The sequence below is a fragment of the Myotis myotis genome, unplaced genomic scaffold (genome assembly GCF_014108235.1).
Source record: "Myotis myotis isolate mMyoMyo1 unplaced genomic scaffold, mMyoMyo1.p scaffold_m19_p_4, whole genome shotgun sequence".
Classification (NCBI taxonomy): domain Eukaryota; kingdom Metazoa; phylum Chordata; class Mammalia; order Chiroptera; family Vespertilionidae; genus Myotis; species Myotis myotis.
Window position 1 is genome coordinate 12,444,220 of NW_023416346.1, and position 23,077 is coordinate 12,467,296.

General features: G+C 54.7%; 1 protein-coding gene across 1 annotated transcript; it reads right to left on the bottom strand.

Annotated features, from left to right (window-relative positions):
• Positions 1–525: 525 nt before the first annotated feature.
• Positions 526–8,429, bottom strand: SLC6A8 (solute carrier family 6 member 8). Its single transcript, XM_036304667.1, has 13 exons — positions 8,136–8,429; positions 6,364–6,495; positions 4,892–5,141; positions 4,249–4,381; positions 3,118–3,252; positions 2,932–3,035; positions 2,716–2,840; positions 2,046–2,158; positions 1,823–1,960; positions 1,642–1,744; positions 1,452–1,552; positions 1,206–1,376; positions 526–860 (listed from the first exon to the last, which is right to left on the bottom strand). The coding sequence occupies exons 1-13, from the start codon at positions 8,395–8,397 to the stop codon at positions 720–722; spliced, it is 1,908 nt and encodes a 635-aa protein (XP_036160560.1). The 5' UTR covers positions 8,398–8,429; the 3' UTR covers positions 526–719.
• Between the last annotated feature and the right edge of the window lie 14,648 nt (positions 8,430–23,077).

A 23,077-nucleotide genomic window follows, 5' to 3' on the forward strand; every position in this document is an offset into this window, starting at 1 on the left:
GGGACCTCGGGGCTGTTTTCTCTTTAGAAATATACAAGCAGAAATCTCTCTCCTCAAGTTTTTATAAAATGTGCAAAATACAAGCCTCATTTGCCCACAGGCACAGTGTACACCTGGTTTTCCCCTTTGCTAAGAGATAGAGATCTATATGTGCCCTACATACTCACGCACACATGCACTCATACACAAGCTCACACAATTGATATTGGTGGCAATTGGCGCAGGAACCAGAAGGTCCCATTGCTGGCTGGCTCTCTAAGCTTCTAGATTAGGGATGGGGAGAGGGGTCTAGCCCAGTTGAAATACTCACTGTGGTTCCGCTGCCCCTTTCTCTCCTCCCTCCCCTTTCCCGTTCTGTTCCCTAAGCTGCCACTGCTGCCTCTGGAGTGAGGAGCCACCCACGGGTGTGTTGGGCAGAGCCTGGACAGGCAGCAGGCACTAGGGGGAGGGCAGGCGGCAGGGCCTGGGAAGCAGCGTGGGCACCAGCTTGGTTGGTGGGGGGAGGCATCTATTTTTGGTGGGTTGTGGTATTTTTGGCATTTTATTAAAAATGGAAAAAGTTATTTTAGTTACAAGCACTCATGGTGCTTCCTCCCCTCCCCCCCCAGGCAGACCCCAGAAGTGTCAGGGAAAGGCAAGCCCCCTGGAGGGGTTGGAGGCGCTAAAGCAGGGGCTGCTATGGCTACAAGAGGGAGAGCTGGCACTGGGAGCCGGCCCTGTCACATGACACTCTCTACCACCACCACCTTGCTGCTCTCAGCCACTGGGGTCAGGGTGGTCAGGCCCCTGACCTCCAAGTCCTGAGCTCTGTACTCCAAGTGGTGGAGGCCCCAGACAGGCTGCGTCAGGTGCTGCCAGCGCTGCAGGAGAAAGGGACATCGTGAGCCCCTGGGGAGGGGCACCTGCTTGTCCTTGGCCTCTTTCCACCACCACCACCTGCCACCAACTCAGGGCCCAGGGCTGCTCCTCCCGAGACACCGACGAGGCACTACTCCCTGCACCAGGGAGACAGGGTTATGTGGCTGAGAATGGAAGCTAGGGATAGGCCGCCTCCCCCTGCCACGACCCTGATAGCCAGTGTCCCTTTTGTCCAGCTGGCCCAGAGGCTTCTGGTACAATGACCCATCCTGGGGGTCAGGGTACAGACAATCTGGAGGTAAGGCTTTGACTAAAACAGAAGGGAGGGGCGGTGTTGAAGAACTGACCTCAGCCATGGTCCCCTTGGCCGTGAGGAGGCGGCCCAGCACGTGGAGGGGCACACACAGCATGGAGGAGAGCGCCAGGCCCCAGCCCATGGCCTCGCCCCACCACGGGTACACGTAGGTGTTGTTGTAGACCAGTGGCTTGAAGTACACAGCATTGAAGATAAAGATGCCCTGTGGAGAGAATCTGCAATTAGCCAGTGAACTGAGGTGCCCTGCCCCATCCAGTCCAGCCTTCCTGGCCCTTACCATGCAGACCAGCGGGGTGAAGAAGGACCAGCACCATTTCATCCAGGGGCAAGGACGGTACCCAATCATGCAGGCCACGTCGTCCATGAAGCGGTCAGCTCCTGGGGTGGGGTGAAGGGATGGCTAGAACTATAGACCCACCACGCCTGCTCCATGCCACAGCCCCTCTTGCCCTTCAGCCCAGACCTACCGTATACCCAGGCGACCACCACGCACTCCCAGAAGGCCTGCCAGAGCAGGGTCATGCCACTGGCCGAGTAGTAGTCAAACAGCTGGAAGACGTACATCCCGCCCTAGGGATAGAGCCAGGTCAGGACAGGTGGCAGATGGCAGCCAGGGGCCAGAGGCAGCCCTTACCCTGCCCCACTCACATCAGTCACCATGGAGAGGTCAATGACAAAGCAGAGAGCACAGCAGAGGGCCACAGAGATCTCCCTTTGGAAACGGAAGTAGTAGGAGGGCGGGAGGAGGTCCAGCAGGCCTGTGATGAAGCCTTCCACACCTACAAACTGTGGCCAGGTGTTCAGGCCATGGGCCTTGCCCACCTGCCAGCCCCTCCCCTCCCCTCCCCTCTGTCCTGTCCCCACTGCAAACCTGGCTGTCAAGGCCCAGCAGCAGCAGCATGAAGAAGAACAGGGCAGCCCAGAGTGGGGCCACGGGCATCAGCGTGACGGCCCGGGGGTAAGCGATGAAGGCCAGGCCAGGCCCTAAGAGGGAAAGAGGCAGGATGTGAATACCTGTGGCTATGCCCACTTCCTGTCCCCCACCCCTGCTTCGTGGTACCAGGACTGCAGACACCAGGGCCCCTGGCCAAAGGCCTTTCCCCTCATATCAAGGCACTGCTGAACGGCTTGAGCCTGCTGTGGGTGTGCCACCCAGGGGCTGGAAGGCTCCTGCGGTCCCTTGGCAGACTGCCTATAGGAGGAGGGTATCTGGTTTGGGCTTCTGGTTACCTTTGACCTTGGAAAGGCCTTCCTTCCCCTCTGCAACACTGGCAAATATGAGAGCATACCCAGAGGCCCCCGGGGATGGATGGCCTGGAGCTCAAGGCTCCAGGTGGCCAGGCCCACTAAGCTGGCTGGAACAGCTGTGCCTTGCAGTTGCTCATCCAGGCCTGCCTCTGGCCTAGAGCAGTGTGACAACGTTGAGTTGATTTTTTTAATTTTCTCAGAATGTAGATTTGTATGTGCGTTCATGCACACGGTAGGTATGTTAGGACAGCAGCTTCTGTTCCAGAGGCCAGGCTGGGGCCCAGGCTCTTTACCTGACTCTGCCACCTTGGAGATGTGCACGCCCTGCTCTGCAGCCATGAAGCCCAGGATGGAGAAGACCACGAAGCCAGCGAAGAAGCTGGTCCCGCTGTTGATGAGTGCAAGGATGATGGCGTCCCTGGGGACACAGGGGACCACAGGAGCTGGTTAGGCTGCCTGCTTGCTGCCCATGGGCAGGCAGGGCAGGGGAGCGGGGCAGAGGTCCTTACTTGTAGCAGTTGTTGTTGAAGCGATTGTAGCTGCCGAGGGCTGTGAGGGCCCCTAGGCCAATGGCATAAGAGAAGAAAATCTGGGTCCCAGCATCTATCCATACCTAGACACGGGCCAGGGCAGAGTAGGTGTGAGGGGCCTTGTTGGGCTGGCCCCTGGTCTCCCTCCCACTACCTCCGCCTCACCTGAGGGGACCCCAGCTTCGACCAGTCAGGCTTGAGATAGTAGATGATGCCATCCAAGGCGCCAGGCAGCAGCACTCCACGTACCAGCAGCACCACAAGGACCACGTAGGGGAACGTAGCGGTGAAGTACACGATCTGGGGGGCCATGCTGTTCAGAGGGGCCCAGCGGCACCCACCTCCCCCTCAGAGGCCCCCTGAGCAGCCTGAGCAGGGCAGGCCACGGTCCCCCCCCACTGGACAGTGTGTTCAGAGGTAAGGAATGAGCCAGCCAGCAGCCCCCCTCCCCCTGAGACTCCCCAGAGCCATGGCTCCTTCCAAAGGAAGCCAGGTGCTTGGCTGGGCGTTAGCAGCCCCATGGCAAGCGCAGGTCGGCTGCAGAGGGAGGGGAGAGGCAGGGCCCTCCCCGGGCAGAGCCCTCCCTGGGCAGAGAGTGGGACAGCGGCCTGGAGGCAGGTCCAGGCCATCCTCTGCAGAGAGGCGGGGTCCTCGGTAGCTGGGATTAGAAGTGGGCCAGCCAGAGACGGGCAAGAGTGAGACGGACGGCAAAAGCCTCTGCCTTCCATCCAAGTGGGACCGCCAGCTCGGGAAGCGGCTGCTCTTCAGACCCTGCTGGGGAACGCGCCAGCCCTCCAGGGACCTGGCCATGTCCCACAGCCCTCGGCACGCTGTCTTATTATGCGCCTGTTCACACATTTGTCTCCCGAACCTGACAGCGAGCTTCTGGGGAAGGCGTGTGTCTAGACGCGACCCTGGGCCAGACAGGCAGGCAAGACAGCCATACAGCAGGTCCACCCAGACTGTCCAAACAGACTCAGGTGTTGAGTGAGGAACAGAGAGGAACGAGGAAGGAGGGAGGGGCCGGGGATGCCCAACACAGGGGCAGGGCAGCTGCTGCCTGGGCTTCTCCCCCTCAGGGAGAAGGCTGCTAGACCTGGATTTGGAGGGGAGGGAGGACTGCCCAGCCACGGGGTGGGGATCACCTGGCCTGGATTGAAGTACCTGCCCCCTCCCAGGCCTAGGCCCTGGCCCAGTCACCTGTTGCAACAGTGGTTCCTGCAGAGACCCCCTGCCCAGGCAGTGCTGCCCCCCAGCCGTGCCATCCCCCCCAGCCCTGCCCGCCTCCAGCTGTACCTTTCCTGTCGACTTGACCCCCTTCCAGACACAGAAGTAGACCAGCACCCAGCAGGCCAGCAGACACAGGGTCACCTCCCAGTTGAGGGCACCTGGCACCTCCAGTCCCCCGGAGATCCGCAAGACTTTGTTCCTGGGGAGGGCGGGCCCACGAGGGCCGTGTGAGCAGAGGGCAGAGCGGCTGGGAGCTGTCCCAGGGCTGGTGCTCCCGCTCCTGCAGCCCCGGTGTCCAGCTGGTCCCTCCTGAGCACCTGGGCGAGGCCCGGGCCCAAGCCTGTCCCTGGAGGCCACGCAGTGTGTGTGCCTGGAGCCCGGGAGCCCCTGGACGGCGGCTGCGATGGGGCTAGTGGCTACCCTAGCACACAGAGCGGCCGTTCCCCTTCCCCTTGTCAGGCACCGCAGAGCGACGGCACCCGGAGTGAGAAACGGTGCTGAAAAAACCAGGCCCATCCCTCCCGGCTCCCCCAGGGACTGGCCTGGGGGTCCCCCGGGGGCAGGCAGGGCCCAGGAGTGACTCCTGCCGGGAATCCCCCCAGGGCTGGGTCCCACCCAACCCACCCAACCCACCCAACCCACGCAGACTCGGCGTGCGGAGCCCAGAGAGAGGCCCGGGCTGGGCCTGGTCCAGAGGCACCTGACTTACTCCCAGAACTCGATGACAGGGGACCGGCGGTCAGCAAGCTGGTCACATGTGAGGTTGGCCAGGCTGGCATTGGCACAGTCTTCGTGGTGGAAGATCTCCACACAGTCGGGAGTATTCCAGGTATGGCCGCACGTGGCCCAGGGCAGCGTGGTGGTGAAGGACTTCACCAGGTAGTAGAAGCCCCAGGCCAGCACCATGATGTAGTAGGTGTTGCAATAGAAGACGATCACCATGGAGGCGTAGCCCAGGCCTAGGAGGAGGGCAGTTTCTGTGCAGGCTTCCCACCACCCCATAACATCCTGCTCCCTGCAGCCACCGTCCGCCCCCTCCCCACCTTCCCTCCCATTACGTCTTTCTCTGTCATGCTCCAGACAGAGCCCCGTGGACTATCCCTTGTGTAAGAGTCCCAATGCTGGGACCAAAGTCTGTCCCTGGCCCCAAAGCCCCTGCTCCTGGCCTCACCTGCATCCTCCCCAGACCTCCGCTCCTGCCCCATCTGAGCATTAAGTCCTGTTGATTGCCTAGCCTCATACACCTGCCTCTTCTCTTGGGCCTCACTACAGTGGGGTCTTGACTTACGAGTGTCCCCACTAACGAGTTTTTTGAGATACCAGCTGTCTCTCGGCTGATTTTTTGCATTGAGTTGACAGAGTAATTTGAGTTAACGAGCTCCTTAATGAGCTCCTTAACGAGCTCCTTATCGAGCTCGGTCTCGGAACAAATTAAACTCGTAAGTCAAGGCCCCACTGTATCTTCACCTGCTCCCCCCCCCCCCCCCCGCCGTGGCCTACAGTACTCAGCAACTTGGGGGGCTTTCTGGTGACCTGGGGTCTTCCCCTTCAAGGGGGAAGGCTGCTAGACCTGGATTTGGAGGGTGACTATCTCGCACTTCCTTTCAGCAGGCAGTCACAGCTAGTCACTTCACCTCTCTGTGTCCCAGCCTCCTCAAAGGCAGTAATAGTGAAACCTACCTGCTAGGGCCTACAGAGATGATGGGGACACTGCCACCCACGCACAGAAGGGGTTCTAAGGTGACCTTTGCCATTATTAGTTCTTCCATTCAGACCCTGAACTTTCAATCGCTCCCATCCAAGCCCTCAGCCTGGCCCCCTGGCCTCAGAGAGCTGGCCCCAGGCCACTTCTCCCATGGTTGTCTCTTGTACCTGCCGCCCTCCACTCAGTGAGCCAAGTGAGCTTAGCCGAGTGTGTTCCCAGCCCTGCTGGGCCTGCGCATTCTCCCCCTGGCGGACAGGCCCAATCCCCCCTGTAGCCCTTAGCCTGCCCAAGGTCACATGGTGGTCTGCATGGTGTCCAGCTTTCCCTCGTGTCTTGGGGGGTCATCAATGGACCCCAGGCCTGGTGCTCAGACAGGATGCGATTTCTTAAGTGGGTGCCAGCCTTGTCCCAGCAGTGGGAAAGGGAAAGAGTGGCCGAGGGAGAGAGCAGAGAGGGGCTGGCCCAGGGCTGCTCACCTTTGAACAGGGGGCAGATGTTCCAGACGTTGATGCTGCCGGCCTTCATGAACTGGCCCAGCGAGATCTCCAAGAAGAAAATGGGGATTCCTCCAATCAGGGCGATCAGGATGTAGGGAATAAGGAACACACCTGAGGGAGGACACACAGGCGAGGGGCTTGACCCAAACTCCACAACCAGGCGGTGAAGGCTTGCGACCAATCCAGCTTCCAGAGGCCCTGGGAGGCTGGGGGAAGCCCCAGCTCCAGGCTCCACCGCAGCCCCATCATAACTTCCCACTGGGTGAATCAGTGCAGCGGGTGGCCACTGACTCAGAGGCCCCAGGTGAACAGTCCTGGGGGGGTTGGAGTGTTGAGGGGGGCTGTGGCTCAGCTCCCTGGACCACAAGGCTTCTGCCTCCATGGTCACCAAGGGCGACCTAATGGTTATGGAGGACACATGTGCTTGCACACACACGCCATCCCTTGTGTCACAGTTCCTTGTTTGCCAGGCAATACAGGAAGGAAAGGCAGCGAGGGCATGTTCGTGCCTGTGTGTATGTGCGCCATGGCTGGCACTCAAGCCTGGAGGCCTGCCTGGCTTGAGTGAGGGCAGGGAGCCCTGCCTTCCCTGTACCCACACACTGGCCTACAAGTGGGAAGGTCCAGGGAACATGATGGGCGGGTGCAGTCCTCTGCCAGTGTGTGTGTGTGTGTGTGTGTGTGTGTGTGTGTCTGTGTGTAGGGGGGGGGTGTCTGAAAATGTCAGTGAGCAAGGACAGAGGGAGACATCATGGGGGAGGCCACCTGGCTCTGGAGACAGGGCAGGGCCGGAGACTACAGGAGCAGGGGTGGGGGTGCAGGGAGCTGGGACCCAGTAGCCCCTGGGCACTCCCTCCTGCACAGGCCTCCTACCCTTGGTCCTGGCCCAGCTCTCTCCACTACTCCAAAGCTGGGCTTCACTGCAGCTTGCCTGGTTCTTGGTTCCAGCATCCTTCTTGTGTGTGACCTTGGGCAAAGGCCTTCACTCTGGGCCTCAGTTTCCCACCCATGACCCAGTCACTGTGGCTTCCCACCAAGCCCAGTGCTGCTTTGCAGTCGCAGGACATGTGTGCCCATCGCTGTTGCTAAGCTGGGCTGGGGCGGGCGAGCAGGCATGGGGTGTGCATGCAGTGTGTCCAGCGGCGGCGCCAGGCAGCCCAGGCCGCAGGCTTCCCATGCCTGGCTCAGGCACCCAGTGTTCCAGGCCCAGCCTAGAGGGGAGGGTGGGGAGGGGAGGGTTGGGAAGGGAAGAGAGGGGCAGAGAAGAGAGGGGAAGGGAAGGGAGGGGAAGGGAGGGGAGGGGAAAAGATGGAAGGGGGAGGGACAGAGTGGCCCATTGTGTATGTGTGTGTTCGTGTGTGCACACGTGGGGGGCCCACACAATGTGCCACTTGTGTGCCTGACCAGCGGAGGCAGCCAGGGCTCCTCACCTCTGGGAGCCCCCCCTGGGGACAGGCCTCGCCTTCCCACCTCAGTGGCCAATCCCCGAACGCAGGGAGTACAGGGCAGCCCCACGGCTTGGGCCAGAGGCGCGCCGGCCCCCTCCCCCCACACGCTGCCAGGCACATGACTGGCCAGGGGGTGGACGCTGCCAGGCTGGGCCACCGAATGGCAACGGCCAGCGAGGGGCGGCCCCTGGCCCCCGACTGCCCCGGGGGCCTTCCCCACCCCCTGGACTTCACCCGTGAGCCCCGAAGGGGCGGGTGGCGGGCGGGGGAGGGTGGGTGGCGCGGAGGAGCGGGGGCGCTCACCTCCGCCGTTCTTGTAGCACAGGTAGGGGAAGCGCCACACGTTGCCCAGGCCCACGGCGAAGCCCACGCACGACATGATGAAGTCCATCTGGCGGGTCCAGGTTTCGCGCGGAGGTACGGCTAGGCGGCCGCCAGGCGCCCCCAGGCCGGCGGGGCCATCGCCCTTGGCCGGGGCCCCGTCGGGCAGGGGCGCGATCAGCGGACCCTTCTTGTCGTCTACGGACACGCTGTAGATGCCGTTCTCGGCGTTCTTCTTCGCCATGGTCCCAGCGGGTGGTGCGGCCGGGCCGGGGGTCGGATGGCGGGGGGCACCGGCGGCTTGGGGGCCCCGAAGGCGCGGGCCGGCCGGGGGCGGCCGGGCCGGAGTCGGGGCGGCGGGCGGGCGGCGGGTGGGGTGCGGGGGTACGGGCGGCGCGGTCAGAAGCAGTCCACGAAGCACTTGAAAGTGAGCCTGAAGAATCTCATGTGTGTCGGGGGCCCGGGGGCGCGCGGGCGGCGGCGGGGCCGGCCGGGCGGCGGCGGCGGCTCCCGAGGCTCCTGCCCGCGATTCGGGCGGCGGTGGCGACTCCCGAGGCTTCTGCCCGCGCGCGATTCGGGCGGCGGCGGCGGCGGCTCGCCCGGCCCGAGGCTCAGCCTAGCGGGGCACGGGCGGCATCGGGCGCCCACTGTCTGCAAGCTGCGGCCGGAGCATGGGCTTGCGGCCCGCGCCCCCCGCCCCGGCCCGGGCCCGCACGACTGTCTGGCTCGCCCGCGGCTCCTGCTCCGGCGGCTCCGGCTCCGGCGGCAGCGGCGGCGCGGGCGCACTCGCCCCTCCTTCCCGGCGGCGGCGGCTCCAGCCGCTCTCCGGGCCGCGGTGGGTTCAGTGACTCGCTACCGCTCTCCGACTGTCCCTCTCCTCGCCCTGACCGGCTGCTGCTTAAGAACAGACTCCGGGGTGATGTCACTGTCGCCCCACCCCCCACGACCGGGCTGCTCCCCCTCCCCCTCCTCCGTCCCTCCCTCCTGCCCTCCCCGTCACTCCGCCCACCTCCTCCCGCCCTCCTCCCGAGGAGGAGACGCGGCTCCAGCGGGAAGCGGGATGGCTGCTACCTGAGGCACCGTCAGCACCTCCTCCCGAGGCCCAACCACCCCTGTCCCCAGGTTCACCTGGGCCTACCCCTGCCCAGATGGCCACTCCTAACCTGCCCTCCCCGGAGCTAGAAGAGCCGCTCCCCTGGCTGCCCTCCAGCCATCCTTATCCTCCTTTCTCCTTCTCCCCCTCCTTTCTCCTTCTCTCTGACTCCCGTCCAGGGGGCTGGGGCGGGGTTGGGTACCAGAGGGGATGCGGGGTGCTTGGGCCTCCTGAAGGGCTGGGCCCAGCTGGCCACAGGGAAAGGTTGGGATGGGGATGTCTGCCTCCAGGTGTGCTGTGGGGCTTTGTCACAGGCACCACCCTGCCTCCTCCTGGCATCAGCCCTTCCCAAGGGGTGCAGCCTTGGAAGCCAGAGTTCAGGATCCCAGTGTTTGGGGAGACAGGTCTCTATGAGTCTTTTTAGGGGGGCAGAGGGGAGCCCGTCTGGCTGAGGTGCAAGGATACATTTTGTCGTTAAGGTGGGGGTGGTGGTAGGGACGCCTCCTGCCCCCATCCCTGCGGGAGACTCAGGTAGGAATCGGGTAAGGCTGCCCCCTGGTGCTAGTGGGTGCACAGATCTCCTCAGAGGCCTCAGTTGGGGGTTCCCAGCTCCTCACTCTTGACACACCTCTCCCCCAGGACCTCGCTTCGAGCCTCCAGGGCAAGAGCAAGGTTGTTCAGCTGCCTCTCCATTAGCAGCTGAGCAGCCTGTTTGGAATTTTCAGGGCTCAGAGCAGTCATGGGGTGGGGAAGGAAGGGATCATTGTCCTGGTCGGGTATGTGAAGTGTGCCCCCCCCCACCCTCCGCAAGTCCCAGGCTCACTGTGGTCCCCAGATGGCTCATCCCATTAAGCTAAACCCTCAGCCATCCGGTGGCTTTAAGAAGTAAAGCAGTTCCGGCTGGAGCCAGATTGAGCCTGCTAGGTGAGGGAGGGGCAGCATCTCCACCCAGGCTGGCTGGAGGAGCCTCAAGTGGCATGTGGGGGAGATGGGAGGGATTGAGGGGGGCTTGGAGACCCTCGAGCTATTAGGGTCGCTCTACTCATCAGAAGACCCCAACTTGCGCCTTCTCTGGCCCAGGACTGACGCTGGCTTGGAGATAGACAGGCAATAGGGAAGTAGGCGACCCATAGATGGCTTGGGGAAGCTGGCCCCATAGTGAGGGCTGCTTCAGTGGAGAGGCCAGGACAGAGGGCAGACGGCGCAGGGAGAAGCAGGGGGAAGTGAGGCCGCGTCTGGGTGCAGGCGACTCAAGATCACGCTTGTCCAAGGAGCTTGTGGAGAGAGAAAGCCGTGGCTGGAGAAGGACGTGGGCCAGCCCACGCAGCCCATGGTGCTTTGGGGAAGTGGCCACAGCTTCCGGGAGGGTGAGGGCGCGGGGTGAAAAGAGCAAGGCGGGGCAGCGTGACAAGGAGGAGGGAGTCAAGGGTGGGGCCCTCCATCGCTCAGCTGGGAGGGGAGGCAGGCTCCAAGGCTGGTGGCTGGACCTTGAGGATGTAGCCACCTGTGGCTGCGGCTGCTTCTGTGGGGTCAGAGGCTGAGGGGGAGGTGGCTGGGTCGGAGTGGCTGCTGACAATGGGCTTGTGTGAGCTCCGGGACTCCTGTGGCCGAGGTTCTCACTGCTTCAGGGACTGCTGCCTTCAAAGGGTGTCTCCATATAGTATTCATTTAAAACACAAGAAATAAAAAGTTATAGGAGTGAAAATAAATGACATTTTACAACAATATGGACAACATTTTGTGGCTTGCGTGTAAGACTCATTGTTGGCATAGAATTTAACTTAGCAGTGGAGCATATGCCTTCTGTGTAATAGGTTACGAATTCCACTTGTAGAATTTCCACTGCCATTGTTGAGGGATGCTAGCACTAAATCAGTATTTTCAAATTTGCTAGATTTCATTTTATTCAGGTCAATTGAAGTGACATGAACTATGAAAAAGAAAAAAAGGGTATCTCCAGATGTTGATGCAGGGGGCTCCTCATCTGGGGGGGGTGCAACGGGCTGCCCCCTCCCTCCCCTTCCCCCAGTCCTCCTCAAGCAGGCAATGTCACCACTCCTCTGCTCACCACTCCTCGAGGCCCATGCACTGCACGCTTCTCCTAGCGAGCAGCACACCTCTGACCAGTCTCTCCCCACCCGCTCTTTGTCTTCACACTGCAGATCAAGCTCAATTCGTCTCCATGGCTGCAAGATTGGGCACTAGCTGGCCCGCGGGCCCCCCAGTACTGAAAAGCAGCTGCCTCCCAAGCTGTCCTCTCTTCCCTTGGCCCTGGTGGGGGCCCACTGCCTGGGGCACCTCTTCTTTGCTGACCTCCTCTGGCCCTGTAGGACTCAGCTCAGCTGCCACGTTTCAGGAGGCTAGACAGGAAGGCGAGGGAGCCCTCTGACCCGAGCCTGCCCTGGCGCCTAGCCAGGGCAGCTGGGCTTGTGTGGTGCTCGAAGTCCAAGAACCCAGCCTCTCAGACCGGATAATTAGGCCAAAGTCTCCCCAAAGGGGAGCTGGGGGCCGCAATGCTGGCTCCTGATGTGCGGACCCCCGCAGCCTGTGGGAGTGTCCAAAGCCACAGTGTTCCCAGGGCAGTTGCCAGGGCCTGCGGGGCACCTGAGCGGAACAAAGGCAGCGGCGTTTCCAGCCCTCGTGTTCTTGGCGTGTCCTCAGGGCTTCAGTGAGGTGTACCTTGCCCCCACCCACCGCCCAGCAGCTGCTGGGGAGGATGCCTCGGGATCCCAGCTAAGGGCCTGTCTCTGCCAGCCCCGTCTAAGCCTCTGCCTGTCTTGCCAGTCTTTGTGTGCACAGCCCTGTGAGGCTGGTCCTGGAGCAGGTGCAGGAGGGGTTGAGATACTCGTAGATACTTGCCCCCTGTCCTCAGTGTGGGCTGTGTTCCCCAGACAGCAGCCATGGTGGGCAGCTTTTCAAAGGCCGGTGGGGGTGGGGGTGGAGTAAGCCCAGGAGGAGGGTGAGGGGAGGAGGGAGCACTGGAAGGAGGGCTCCCATTGTCCAGGGAGGTCTGAGAATTGGACCCAGTGTCTGTTGCCACTGGTGCTACAGGCCCCACCGAGTGGCCCACAGAACCAGGCTGGGTGGGAGGGTGCCTTGCCCTGGGGCAAAGCCCCACCAGGACCTGGGCAGCCGGAGGGTGCAGGGCGCCTCCTCTGCTGCGAGCTGACCGCACTAGGAGCTTTGCAATTAGAATTCGCTGGGAACAAAGGGAAGGCTGCCATCCACCTTGAAGGGTTTTGTGCTTCCCACAGCTGGCGAGGGGAGGATGGCGCCAGGCTGGCCACAGGCCTGGGGTCCAAGAGGGGGAACCTGACCCCCGCCCCTGCACAGCGTCCTTGTTCACTGCTGCGCTTCTCCACACACACCCCTGAGAGGATTTATAAATTCCTTTTTATGTTGCAAATAAACTTTTCATTTCGGAACAGCTTCAGATATACAGATAGACGTCCGGCCATAGCTGGGAGTTCCCACACTCCCACACTCCCACACCTACCATTTGACAATGGTCTGCTACATTTGTCACAATAATCAAACAACTTTGTGCATTGTGATGAACTCAAGTCTATAGTCTTATTCAGAGACCCTTGGCTTTCCCATCAGGTCCGTTTTCTGTCCCAGGATCCCACACTGCATTAGTCATGTCTCCTCAACTCCTCTTGGCTGTGACTGTCCTCTCAGATGGAGGACTGTTTCTCAGGGTTGGTCTACTGTTTCTGTCCCAAGTAGACAGAATGGCTATTGAGAAGGGGACCGCAGCCCGGCCGGCGTGGCTCACTGGTTGAGCGTTGACCTATGAATCAGGAGGTCAGGATTCAATTCCTGGTCAGGGCACATGCCCGGGTTGTGGGCATGATTCCCCGTGTAGGGTGTGCAGGAGGCAGCTGATCAGTGATTCTCTCTCATCATTGATGTTTCTCTCTCTCTCTCTCTCTCTCTCTCTCTCTCTCTCCCCTCCCCCCTCCCTGAAATCAATAAAAACAGATTTTTTAAAAAGGGAGAGAAGAGGACCGCTGAGCTAAATCACCCTTTCCATCACATCCTAGCAAGGCTCCATGCCAGCGGTTCTCAACCTTGGCTGCACATTAGAATCACCTGGGAATCTTTTTAAAATCCTGATTTCTGGGGCCCCACCCCATAACAAAGAAAGAATTTCCGGAGGATGAGGCCCAGAAATCAGGATTTTATTTTATTTTATTTTATTTTATTTTATATTTTATTGATTTTTTACAGAGAGGAAGGGAGAGAGATAGAGAGTCAGAAACATTGATGAGAGAGAAACATCGATCAGCTGCCTCCTGCACATCTCCCACTGGGGATGTGCCCGCAACCCAGGCACATGCCCTTGACCGGAATCAAACCCGGGACCCCCTCAGTCCGCAGGCCGACGCTCTATCCACTGAGCCAAACCGGTTCCGGCAGAAATCAGGATTTGAAAAAGATTCCCAGGTGATTCTAATGTGCAGCCAAGGTTGAGAACCACTGCTCCATGCGCTCAGCAGGACTTAACATCTTCCCACGTCAACCCTGGTCACCTGGCCGAGGTTGTGTTTGCCCATCAGATGTCTCCACTTTCAATGTAATCTTCCTCCCACCCCCTTGCATTGTGTCCTTTTTGGACCAAAGTGTACTTTGCACCAAAGTATACAGCCCACACTTGAGGACAGGAGGCTACGTTCCCCCTTGTGGGTTGGGGAAGTAGCTACATAATTTAGCTACATAAATTATTTGGAATTGCCCAGCTGGTGTGGGTCAGAGGTTGTGCATCGAACTATGAATCTCACTCCTTCTCTCTTCCTCTCTGAAATCAATAGAAACATATTTAAACAATTATTTGGAGGCCAACTAGCATGCTCAGTGGTTGAGCATCGACCTATGAACCAGGAGGCCACGGGTCGATTCCTGGTCAGGGCACATGCCCAGGTTGTGGGCTCAATCCCCAGTGGGGGGCGTGCAGGAGGCAGCTGATCAATGATTCTCTGTATCATTGATGTTTCTATCTCTCTCTCCCTCTCTGAAATCAATGAAAATATATTTTAAAAAATTCTTTGAATTATCTGCACAGAGCGTGTCTCTTTCCCTCTATTTGTTTATTATTTAATCATTTATTTATAACTGGATATTTATTTTGTACTTTGGGTTATAATCCAATACTACTCTATTTTGTTGCTTGAATTGTTCCCGCATTAGCCAATGGGAGCTGTCAGTTGGTTCTTCTGTCCCTTTGTCATGCCCCCATCACAGAGAGAGAGAGAGAGAGAGAGAGAGGAGGGGAAATACTTCTTTACTTTCTGGCACTACAGGGTTGTCCAGGCTCATCGTGTCTATTTTCTGCCCCTGCTGTAGAATCAGCCATTTTTCCAAGGAGCCCTTTATTGGAGAAAATGGCTCCATTAGGCCTGGTGCACGGATTTGTGCACATTGAAAGGAAATTAATTAGAAGAAATATTTTAATATCACTATTCGCCCTTTCTCTATAATAGAAGTGTCAACCAAATTCACGATCAACAATGACAGATCAAAACACACGTGTGTGATTGTCACCAGCGAGAGCTTTATATGTATCACGCATGCATGAGTCAACTTAGCCTTTTACAGATATAGAACAAACTTGCATAATTAGACCTGCTTTCTGATTTAGCTAAACTTTTTCCAGCCCAGTGAAGCACCCCAACTTCTCTTTCAGATAATTATCAGCAACACCGCAATAAATATCAACAAAAGGCAGATTATTATTGTAGATCACGCAGGGAGAACAAAGGGTAAAATATTTAACTGCAGCAGTGTTTGACTATATTCTGCACAGTGAGAAAACCAGAAGTCATTTTCAAGGTCCACCACTTCTTTTCAGTCGGGTCAAGTTTCTAAGCTTTCTAAATCTCTGTTTTCTGGCTAATGAAAAGAAATAGGATTCCACCGAGTCTCCTAGCTACCTACTCCGGGACTTCTGCGAGGATCAAATGAGATGAGACACGGAAAAGCGCCTCACAGACGTTTAGTTACAGTGCAAAGTGTTTCCACCTGGTGTTCCTGGGCTGAAGAAACTGCAGGGAGGCTAGTTGTCACTAGGGAGAGGAAGCCGGGTGTTGCTACGTGATGTCATTACCGGGACAGAGGGAAGAACACTTAGCATATTAGCCTTTTATATAGATATATACATGGTGCTCGAAACTGAGGTGTGGGCTCTAGTGTGCTCATTGCTACTGGAGTATCATTGCTGTAGGCCCTCTCAGCTGACAGTACAAGGAAATATATGTTAAACTAACCTATGCGTATACACATATCCATGAACATCTCTCTCTCTATATCTCTATATCTCTATCTCTAGATCTATCTATCTATCTATCTATCTATCTATCTATCTATCTATCTATCTATACTGAGTGGCCAGATTATTTTGACCACCTGATGTTTTAGGCAAATTAGCTATAATTTCGCACTGATGTTGCTAGAGCAGTTCTCAACCGTGGCTGCACATTAGAATCACCTGGGAACCTTTTTATTTTATTTTATTTTTTGTTGTTTTTTTTTTAATTAAATCTTTATTGTTCAGATTATTACATTTGTTCCTCTTTTTTCCCCCAAAAAACTCCCCTCCTCCCAGTTCCCGCCCCACCCTCCGCCCTCACTCCCCACCCACTGTCCTCATCCATAGGTGCACGATTTTTGTCCAGTCTCTTCCCGCATCTCCCACACCCCTTTCCCCCCCAAGAATAGTCAGTCCATTCCCTTTCTATGTCCCTGATTCTATTATAATCACCAGTTCATTCTGTTCATCAGATTATTTATTCACTTGATTCTTAGATTCACTTGTCGATAGATGCATATTTGTTGTTCATAATTTGTATCTTTACCTTTTTCTTCCTCTTCCTCTTCTTAAAGGATACCTTTCAGCATTTCATATAATCCTGGTTTGGTGGTGATGAACTCCTTTAGCTTTTCCTTGTCTGTGAAGCTCTTTATCTGACCTTCAATTCTGAATGATAGCTTTGCTGGATAAAGTAATCTTGGTTGTAGGTTCTTGGTATTCATCACTTTGAATATTTCTTGCCACTCCCTTCTGGCCTGCAAAGTTTCTGTTGAGAAATCAGCTGACAGTCGTATGGGTATTCCCTTGTAGGTAACTGAGTTTCTTTCTCTTGCTGTTTTTAAGATTCTCTCTTTATCTTTTGCTCTTGGCATTTTAATTATGATGTGTCTTGGTGTGGTCCTCTTTGGATTCCTTTTGTTTGGGGTTCTCCGTGCTTCTTGGACCTGTAAGTCCATTTCTTTCACCAGGTGGGGGAAGTTTTCTGTCATTATTTCTTCAAATAGGTTTTCAATATCTTGCTCTCTCTCATCTTCTGGCACCCCTATAATTCTGATGTTGGTACGCTTGAAGCTGTCCCAGAGGCTCCTTACACTATCCTCGCATTTTTGGATTCTTTTTTCATTTTGCTTTTCCGGTTGGGTGTTTTTTGCTTCCTCGCATTTCAAATCATTGACTTGATTCTTGCGTTCCTCTGGTCTGCTGTCGGGAGTCTGTATAATATTCGTTATTTCAGTCCGTATATGCTTAATTTCTAGTTGGTTCACCTGGGAACCTTTTTAAAATCCTGATTTCTGGGCCTCATCCTCCAGAAATTCTGTTTCTTTGTTATGGGGTGAGGCCACAATATTAGTAACAAAGAAACAGAATTTCCAGAGGATGAGGCCCAGAAATCAGGAATTTAAAAAGATTCCCAGGTGATTCTAATGTGCAGCCAAGGTTGAGAACCACTGTGCTAGAGGGCCAGACCATTATAAATAGGGAAGCAGGCTGTTTACCAAGACAGTAGAAGTGATTTTTTTCCTGAAGATATGGGCAAACAATGCGATTTAACAGCCTTTGAACGTGGGAGATTATATATGTATATATATATAGATATAGATATATATATACACACTGAGTGGCCATATTATTATGACCACCTGACGTTTGTAGGCAAATTAGCCATACACTGCATCGTATGGGATATGGAAGCCGAAGGCCTGTTTGAACACCTTTGCTGTCTGCAGTTACCAAGATAAAACGTCTCCAATTCGCACAGGAACACAAGGATTGGACAGTCGAGCATTGGAAAAAAGTCACGTGGTCCGATGAGTCATGTTTCCAGTTGCATCATGCAGATGGCAAAGTGAGAATTTGGCGGAAGCAGCATGAAAGCATGCACCCCACATGCATGAGTACAACCCTTCAAGCTGGTGGGGTCAGGGTTACGGTTCGGGGCATGTTTTCCTGGCATGATTTGGGCCCTTTAATTCGTGTGGAACAACGTCTGAATAGCACAACATACCTGAGTATCGTTGCTGATCAACTTCATCCTATCATGTTGATGGCATATCCCAGTGGAGATGGCTTCTTCCAACAAGACAATGCGCCATGCCACGGTGCTCGCATTGTGCAGGAGTGGTTTCAAGAACATGAGGGAGACTTTACCTTGCTTAGGTGGCCGCCACAATCACCAGATCTCAATCCAATTGAGCATTTGTGGGACGAAGTTAAAAGAGCCATCAGGCAGCTGGTTCCACAACCATCAAATCTCACAGAACTGGACAGTGCAATTCATCAGGCATGGTGTCAGATTCATTGCATCACCTTTCAACATCTTGTGGAGTCAATGCCAAGAAGAATCGCCGCAGTATGAAGGCAAAACGTGGCCCAATGAAGTACTGATGGGGTGGTCACAATAATCTGGCCACTCATCATAATATATATTCCATGTTCAAAGGCTGTTAAATCACGTTGTTTACCCATATCTTCAGAAAAAAATCACTTCTACTGTCGTGGTAAACAACCTGCTTCCCTGTTTATAATGGTCTGGCCCTCTAGCAACTTCAGGCGAAAATTATAGCTAATTTGCCTACAAACGTCAGATGATCATAATAACCTGGCCACTCAGTGTTTATATACATAATATGGAGATAGAGTTGCATAGATCTATAAACTTATATACATAACACATAGATATAGATGCATATGTCTATAAACCTATACATACATAATACAGTGGGGCCTTGACTTACGAGTTTAATTTGTTCCGAGACCAAGCTCGTTAACTCAAATTACTCTATCAACTCAATGCAAAAAATCAGCTGAGAGACAGCTGGTATCTCAAAAAACTCGTTAGTCGGGACACTCTTAAGTCAAGGCCCCACTGTATGTAGATATAGATGCATCTGTATCTACACTAAGGTAAACATAAGTTCATACTGATGTCTCCAACTCTGATCCATCACCACATGGACCATTCTAGTACCTCCCCTTGCTTGTCTGTCTCTTCCCACTTCAACAGTGAAAAACCTGGCTCCCACCATCTGCCTTAATCGTCTAGTTCCAGCGCACCTGCAGGGTGGTTTCAGCCTCGTTAACACTTGCCCGCTCCGGGATCAACCTTGTCAACTAGAGTGCAGTGTGCACTGAGGGTCCTTTTGCCTTAGGTCTTACAGGCTCCACTCATTTCCACTGGGACTTAATCAGCCCCTTTCCCCGACCCCCTTCAGGGAGATGCGCTTGTACATTTGCCACACACATAGATTCTTTGGTCACAGTCCACATTCCTTCCTGGCATCCCCAAAGTCCTGAAAAATTATTTTCAACCTTGCATATGCTAGACTCGCTCTTTCTGCTGTACAGGTCTCTGGGTTTGGACATATGCAGAGAGTCAGGTATTCAGCATTACAGCATCACACAGAGTAGTTCCACGGCCCGAATCACCCTGCGCTTCCCTTGGTCAGATCCCATCCCCACAAACCCCTGGAAACCATGATCTGTTACTGCCTCTATGGATTTGCTTTTTCTGAAGTGTCATACATGGAATCACACAGTATGTAGCCTTTTTTCAGACTGGCTTTTTTCACTGAGCAATATATAGTCAGTATTCATTCTTTTCTTTTCATGGCTTCATAGCTCTTTCCTCTTTATAGCTGAACTAGAGGCCTAGTGTATGACATTCGTGCACTGGGGGGGGGGTGTCCATCAGCCTGGCTTGCGCCCTTTAGCAGTCCCGGAGCCCCCAGGGAATGTCCAACTAATGGCTTAGGCTACTGTGCTCACCAGCTGTGAGCCTGGCTTCTGGTTGAGCAGCATTCCTGCTGTGGGAGCTCACTGACCACCAGGGGGCAGCTCCTGCATTGAGCATCTGCCCCCTGGTGGTCAGTGCAGGTCATAGCTATTGGTAGTTCTGCGGTTTGATGGGTTTGCATATTACCCTTTTATTATATAGGATAGTATTCCATTGGCCAGGCAGGCAGAGGTTTTTTAAAAATCATCTTTCCAGGGCACAACTCCCACATGTACTCTGTCCAAAAATTGGTAAGTCTGAGAAGGCCCCCTCCCATTCTGGTCCCCCCCCTTTCCCAATGGCCCCTCCCAGTTCACTCTAGAAGCCCCCAGGGGCCCCAGCACTGGGCAGCGTGGGCCTCACTCCCAGCTGCTCATGCCTGCATCCCTGCCAGCAGGCTCTCCTAGGGCTTACACCTAAGAACAGAACAGTGGAATGGCACTGGCAGTGAGCCCCCTCTCGCACTGGCAGTGAGTCCTGTTTGACACAGACAAGCTCACCTTGCTTGTTTGTTTAATGATCGTGCAGCAGAAACATGGTCAGCCCGGCCGGCATGGCCCAGCGGTTGAGCATCCACCTATGAACCCAGAGGCCACGGTTCAATTCCCAGTCAGGGCACAAGCCCGAGTTGCAGCCAGATCCCCAGTAGGGGGCATGCAGGAGGCACGGATCAGTGATTCTCATCATTGATGTTTCTTTCTCTCTCTCTCTTCCTTCCTCTCTGAAATCAATAATATATATCAGAGCCCCATGGCCATGGGTTATAAGAAGAAATGTAACATATACATGTGTGTTTCAGAGAAGTGTGATGGAGGAATGACGGAAGACTGCCACAGGGAGGAAGATGGCACGTGGAGACCTCTCAGAGGGGCCGCAGATGAAAAGAGGAGGCAGGAATGAAAGGGAGCTTCCAAAGGGAGCCTGGGAAAGAAGAACCAGCGGGCAGATGTGAGGTGGACACAGTACCAGCTCACAGGTGGTTTTGATGCCACTGGGCTCCTATAAAAAGTGGTTTCACAATTTTTGTCTTAAATCAGTATTTGCAACACACCAGAAATTACACCCCCACAGCTGTGTGGGGGTGTTTTTTTTAAATCCTCACCTGAGGATATTTTCCCATTGAGTTTTAGAGAGAGTGGAAGAGAGAGAGGGAAAGACAGAGAGAAATATCAACGTGAGAGAAACACATCGAGTGGTTGCTTCCTGCACAAGTCCCGACGCGGGCCTGGGCCAGAGCAGAGCCTGCAACCGAGGTACGTGCCCTTGACCGGGATTGAACCTGGGACCCTTCGGTCTGCAGCTGACACTCTATCCATTGAGCCATACCGGCTAGCCCCTCCCCCCAGCTGTTTAAATATCTGTTGAAATATTGTAGATGTGAACTTCAAAATGTGTGTGTGTGCGTGTGTGTGTGTGTGTGTCCTGGGTGGTGTTGGATAAATAGCGTTTTGAAAACCCTTTTAGGGCACCCCTTACAGAAAATTGAACTCAAAGTGGCTCATAGACATAAATGTAAAATGCCAAACTTCTACAAGATAACACAGAAGAAAATCTGTTTTACCTTGACTTGCTGATGAGTTTTTTAATACAACAGGAAAGCCCAGCCGGTGTGACTCAGTGGTTGAGCGTCGACCTATGAACCTGGAGATCACGGTTCGATTCCCCAGTCAGGCCACATGCCCAGGTGGTGGGCTCGATCCCCAGTGTGGGGCGTGCAGGAAGCAGCCGATCAATGATTCTCTCTCATCATTGATGTTTCTATCTCTCCCTCTCTTTTGCTCTCTCTGAAATCAATTTTAAAAGTATTACAGAATACAATAGGAAAAGCATGGTCCATGAAAGATAAAATGATAACCGGGACTGTATCAAAAGTTTAAATGTTTGCTCTGCGAACAACACTGTTAAGAGAAAGAAAAGACAAGCCACAGGCTGGGGGGAAATCTTTGCAAAACGCATATCTGATAAGGGACTGGAATTCATAATATACCTGGAACTCTTAAAACCCAACAATACAAAAAAACAAACAGCTCAGTTAAAAATGAGCAAACGATCTGAACAGTCACCAAAGAAGAATTCCAAAGGGCAGAAAGGCATATGAAAAGGTGCTCCACATCATAAGTCATTAGGGAATTGCACATTAAAGCACGACACCACCAGGGTGACTCAATTGGTAGAGCGTCATCCCCTGCACCCAAAGGTCGCAGTTCGATTCCAGGTCAGGGCACTTGGATGCAGTGCAACTGGAACCCTCATGCATTGCTGGTGGGAATGCAACATGGTGGGAACACGGCCACTTTGGGAGACAGTTTGGTGGCTTCTTACAGAACTGAACGTATTCTTACGCGATCCAGCAATTGTGCTCCCTGCTAGTTCCCCAGAGGAGTTGAAAATTTATGTCCACACAAAAACCTGCACTCAGATGTTTGCCAAACAGCTTTATTCAGAATCAGCAAGATGTGCAAGCAATCAAGGTGTCTGTCCTTCAGTAGGTGAGTGGTTAAAGGAGCCGTGATACATCCAGGCAATGGAATACTACTCAGCTATAAAGAGGAAAGAGCTATGAAGCCATGAAAAGAAAAGAATGAATACTGACTATATATTGCTCAGTGAAAAAAGCCAGTCTGAAAAAAGGCTACATACTGTGTGATTCCATGTATGACACTTCAGAAAAAGCAAATCCATAGAGGCAGTAACAGATCATGGTTTCCAGGGGTTTGTGGGGATGGGATCTGACCAAGGGAAGCGCAGGGTGATTCGGGCCGTGGAACTACTCTGTGTGATGCTGTAATGCTGAATACCTGACTCTCTGCATATGTCCAAACCCAGAGACCTGTACAGCAGAAAGAGCGAGTCTAGCATATGCAAGGTTGAAAATAATTTTTCAGGACTTTGGGGATGCCGGGAAGGAATGTGGACTGTGACCAAAGAATCTATGTGTGTGGCAAATGTACAAGCACATCTCCCTGAAGGGGGTCGGGGAAAGGGGCTGATTAAGTCCCAGTGGAAATGAGTGGAGCCTGTAAGACCTAAGGCAAAAGGACCCTCAGTGCACACTGCACTCTAGTTGACAAGGTTGATCCCGGAGCGGGCAAGTGTTAACGAGGCTGAAACCACCCTGCAGGTGCGCTGGAACTAGACGATTAAGGCAGATGGTGGGAGCCAGGTTTTTCACTGTTGAAGTGGGAAGAGACAGACAAACAAGGGGAGGTGCTATAATGATCAGAGTTGGAGACATCAGTATGAACTTACTAGAGTCCTGGTGCACGAATTTGTGCACCTGTGGAGTCCCTCAGCCTGGCCTGTGGGGTTGGGCTGAAACCAGCTCTCTGACATCCCCTAAGGGGTCCTGCATTGTGAGAGGGCACAGGCCAGGCCAAGGGGCTCCACCCTTGTACAATTGGGGCCAGGGAGGGATGCGAGAGGTTGGCCAGCGGGATAGGGACCATGGGAGGGCTCTAGGGCATGTCTGGCCTGTCTCGCTCAGTCCCCATCATCCAGACCCCAGCAGCAAGCTAACCTACGGGTCGGAGAGTCTGCCCCCTGGCTGTCAGTGCACATCATAGAGACTGGTCAACTGTCTGCCCCCTGGTGGTCAGTGCATATCATAGCGAGCGGTTGAGCGGCCTTAGCATATCATTAGCATATTATGTTTTGATTGGTTGAATGGCTCACTGGACGACTGGACACTTAGTGTATTGGGCTTTTATTGTATAGGATGTTTACCTTAGTAGAGATACAGATGCATCTGT

What these genes read in the sequence shown, in the direction of transcription:
- SLC6A8 (XM_036304667.1), bottom strand. Translation starts at nt 8,397, where the DNA reads ATGGCGAAGAAGAACGCCGAGAACGGCATCTACAGCGTGTCCGTAGAC. An exon ending in GGGTCAAGTCGACAGGAAAG is followed by an intron (nt 3,253 to 4,248) that starts GTACAGCTGGAG and finishes ATGGCCCCCCAG; the next exon opens with ATCGTGTACTTCACCGCTAC. An exon ending in CTCCAAGGTGGCAGAGTCAG is followed by an intron (nt 2,159 to 2,715) that starts GTAAAGAGCCTG and finishes TTTCCCTCTTAG; the next exon opens with GGCCTGGCCTGGCCTTCATC.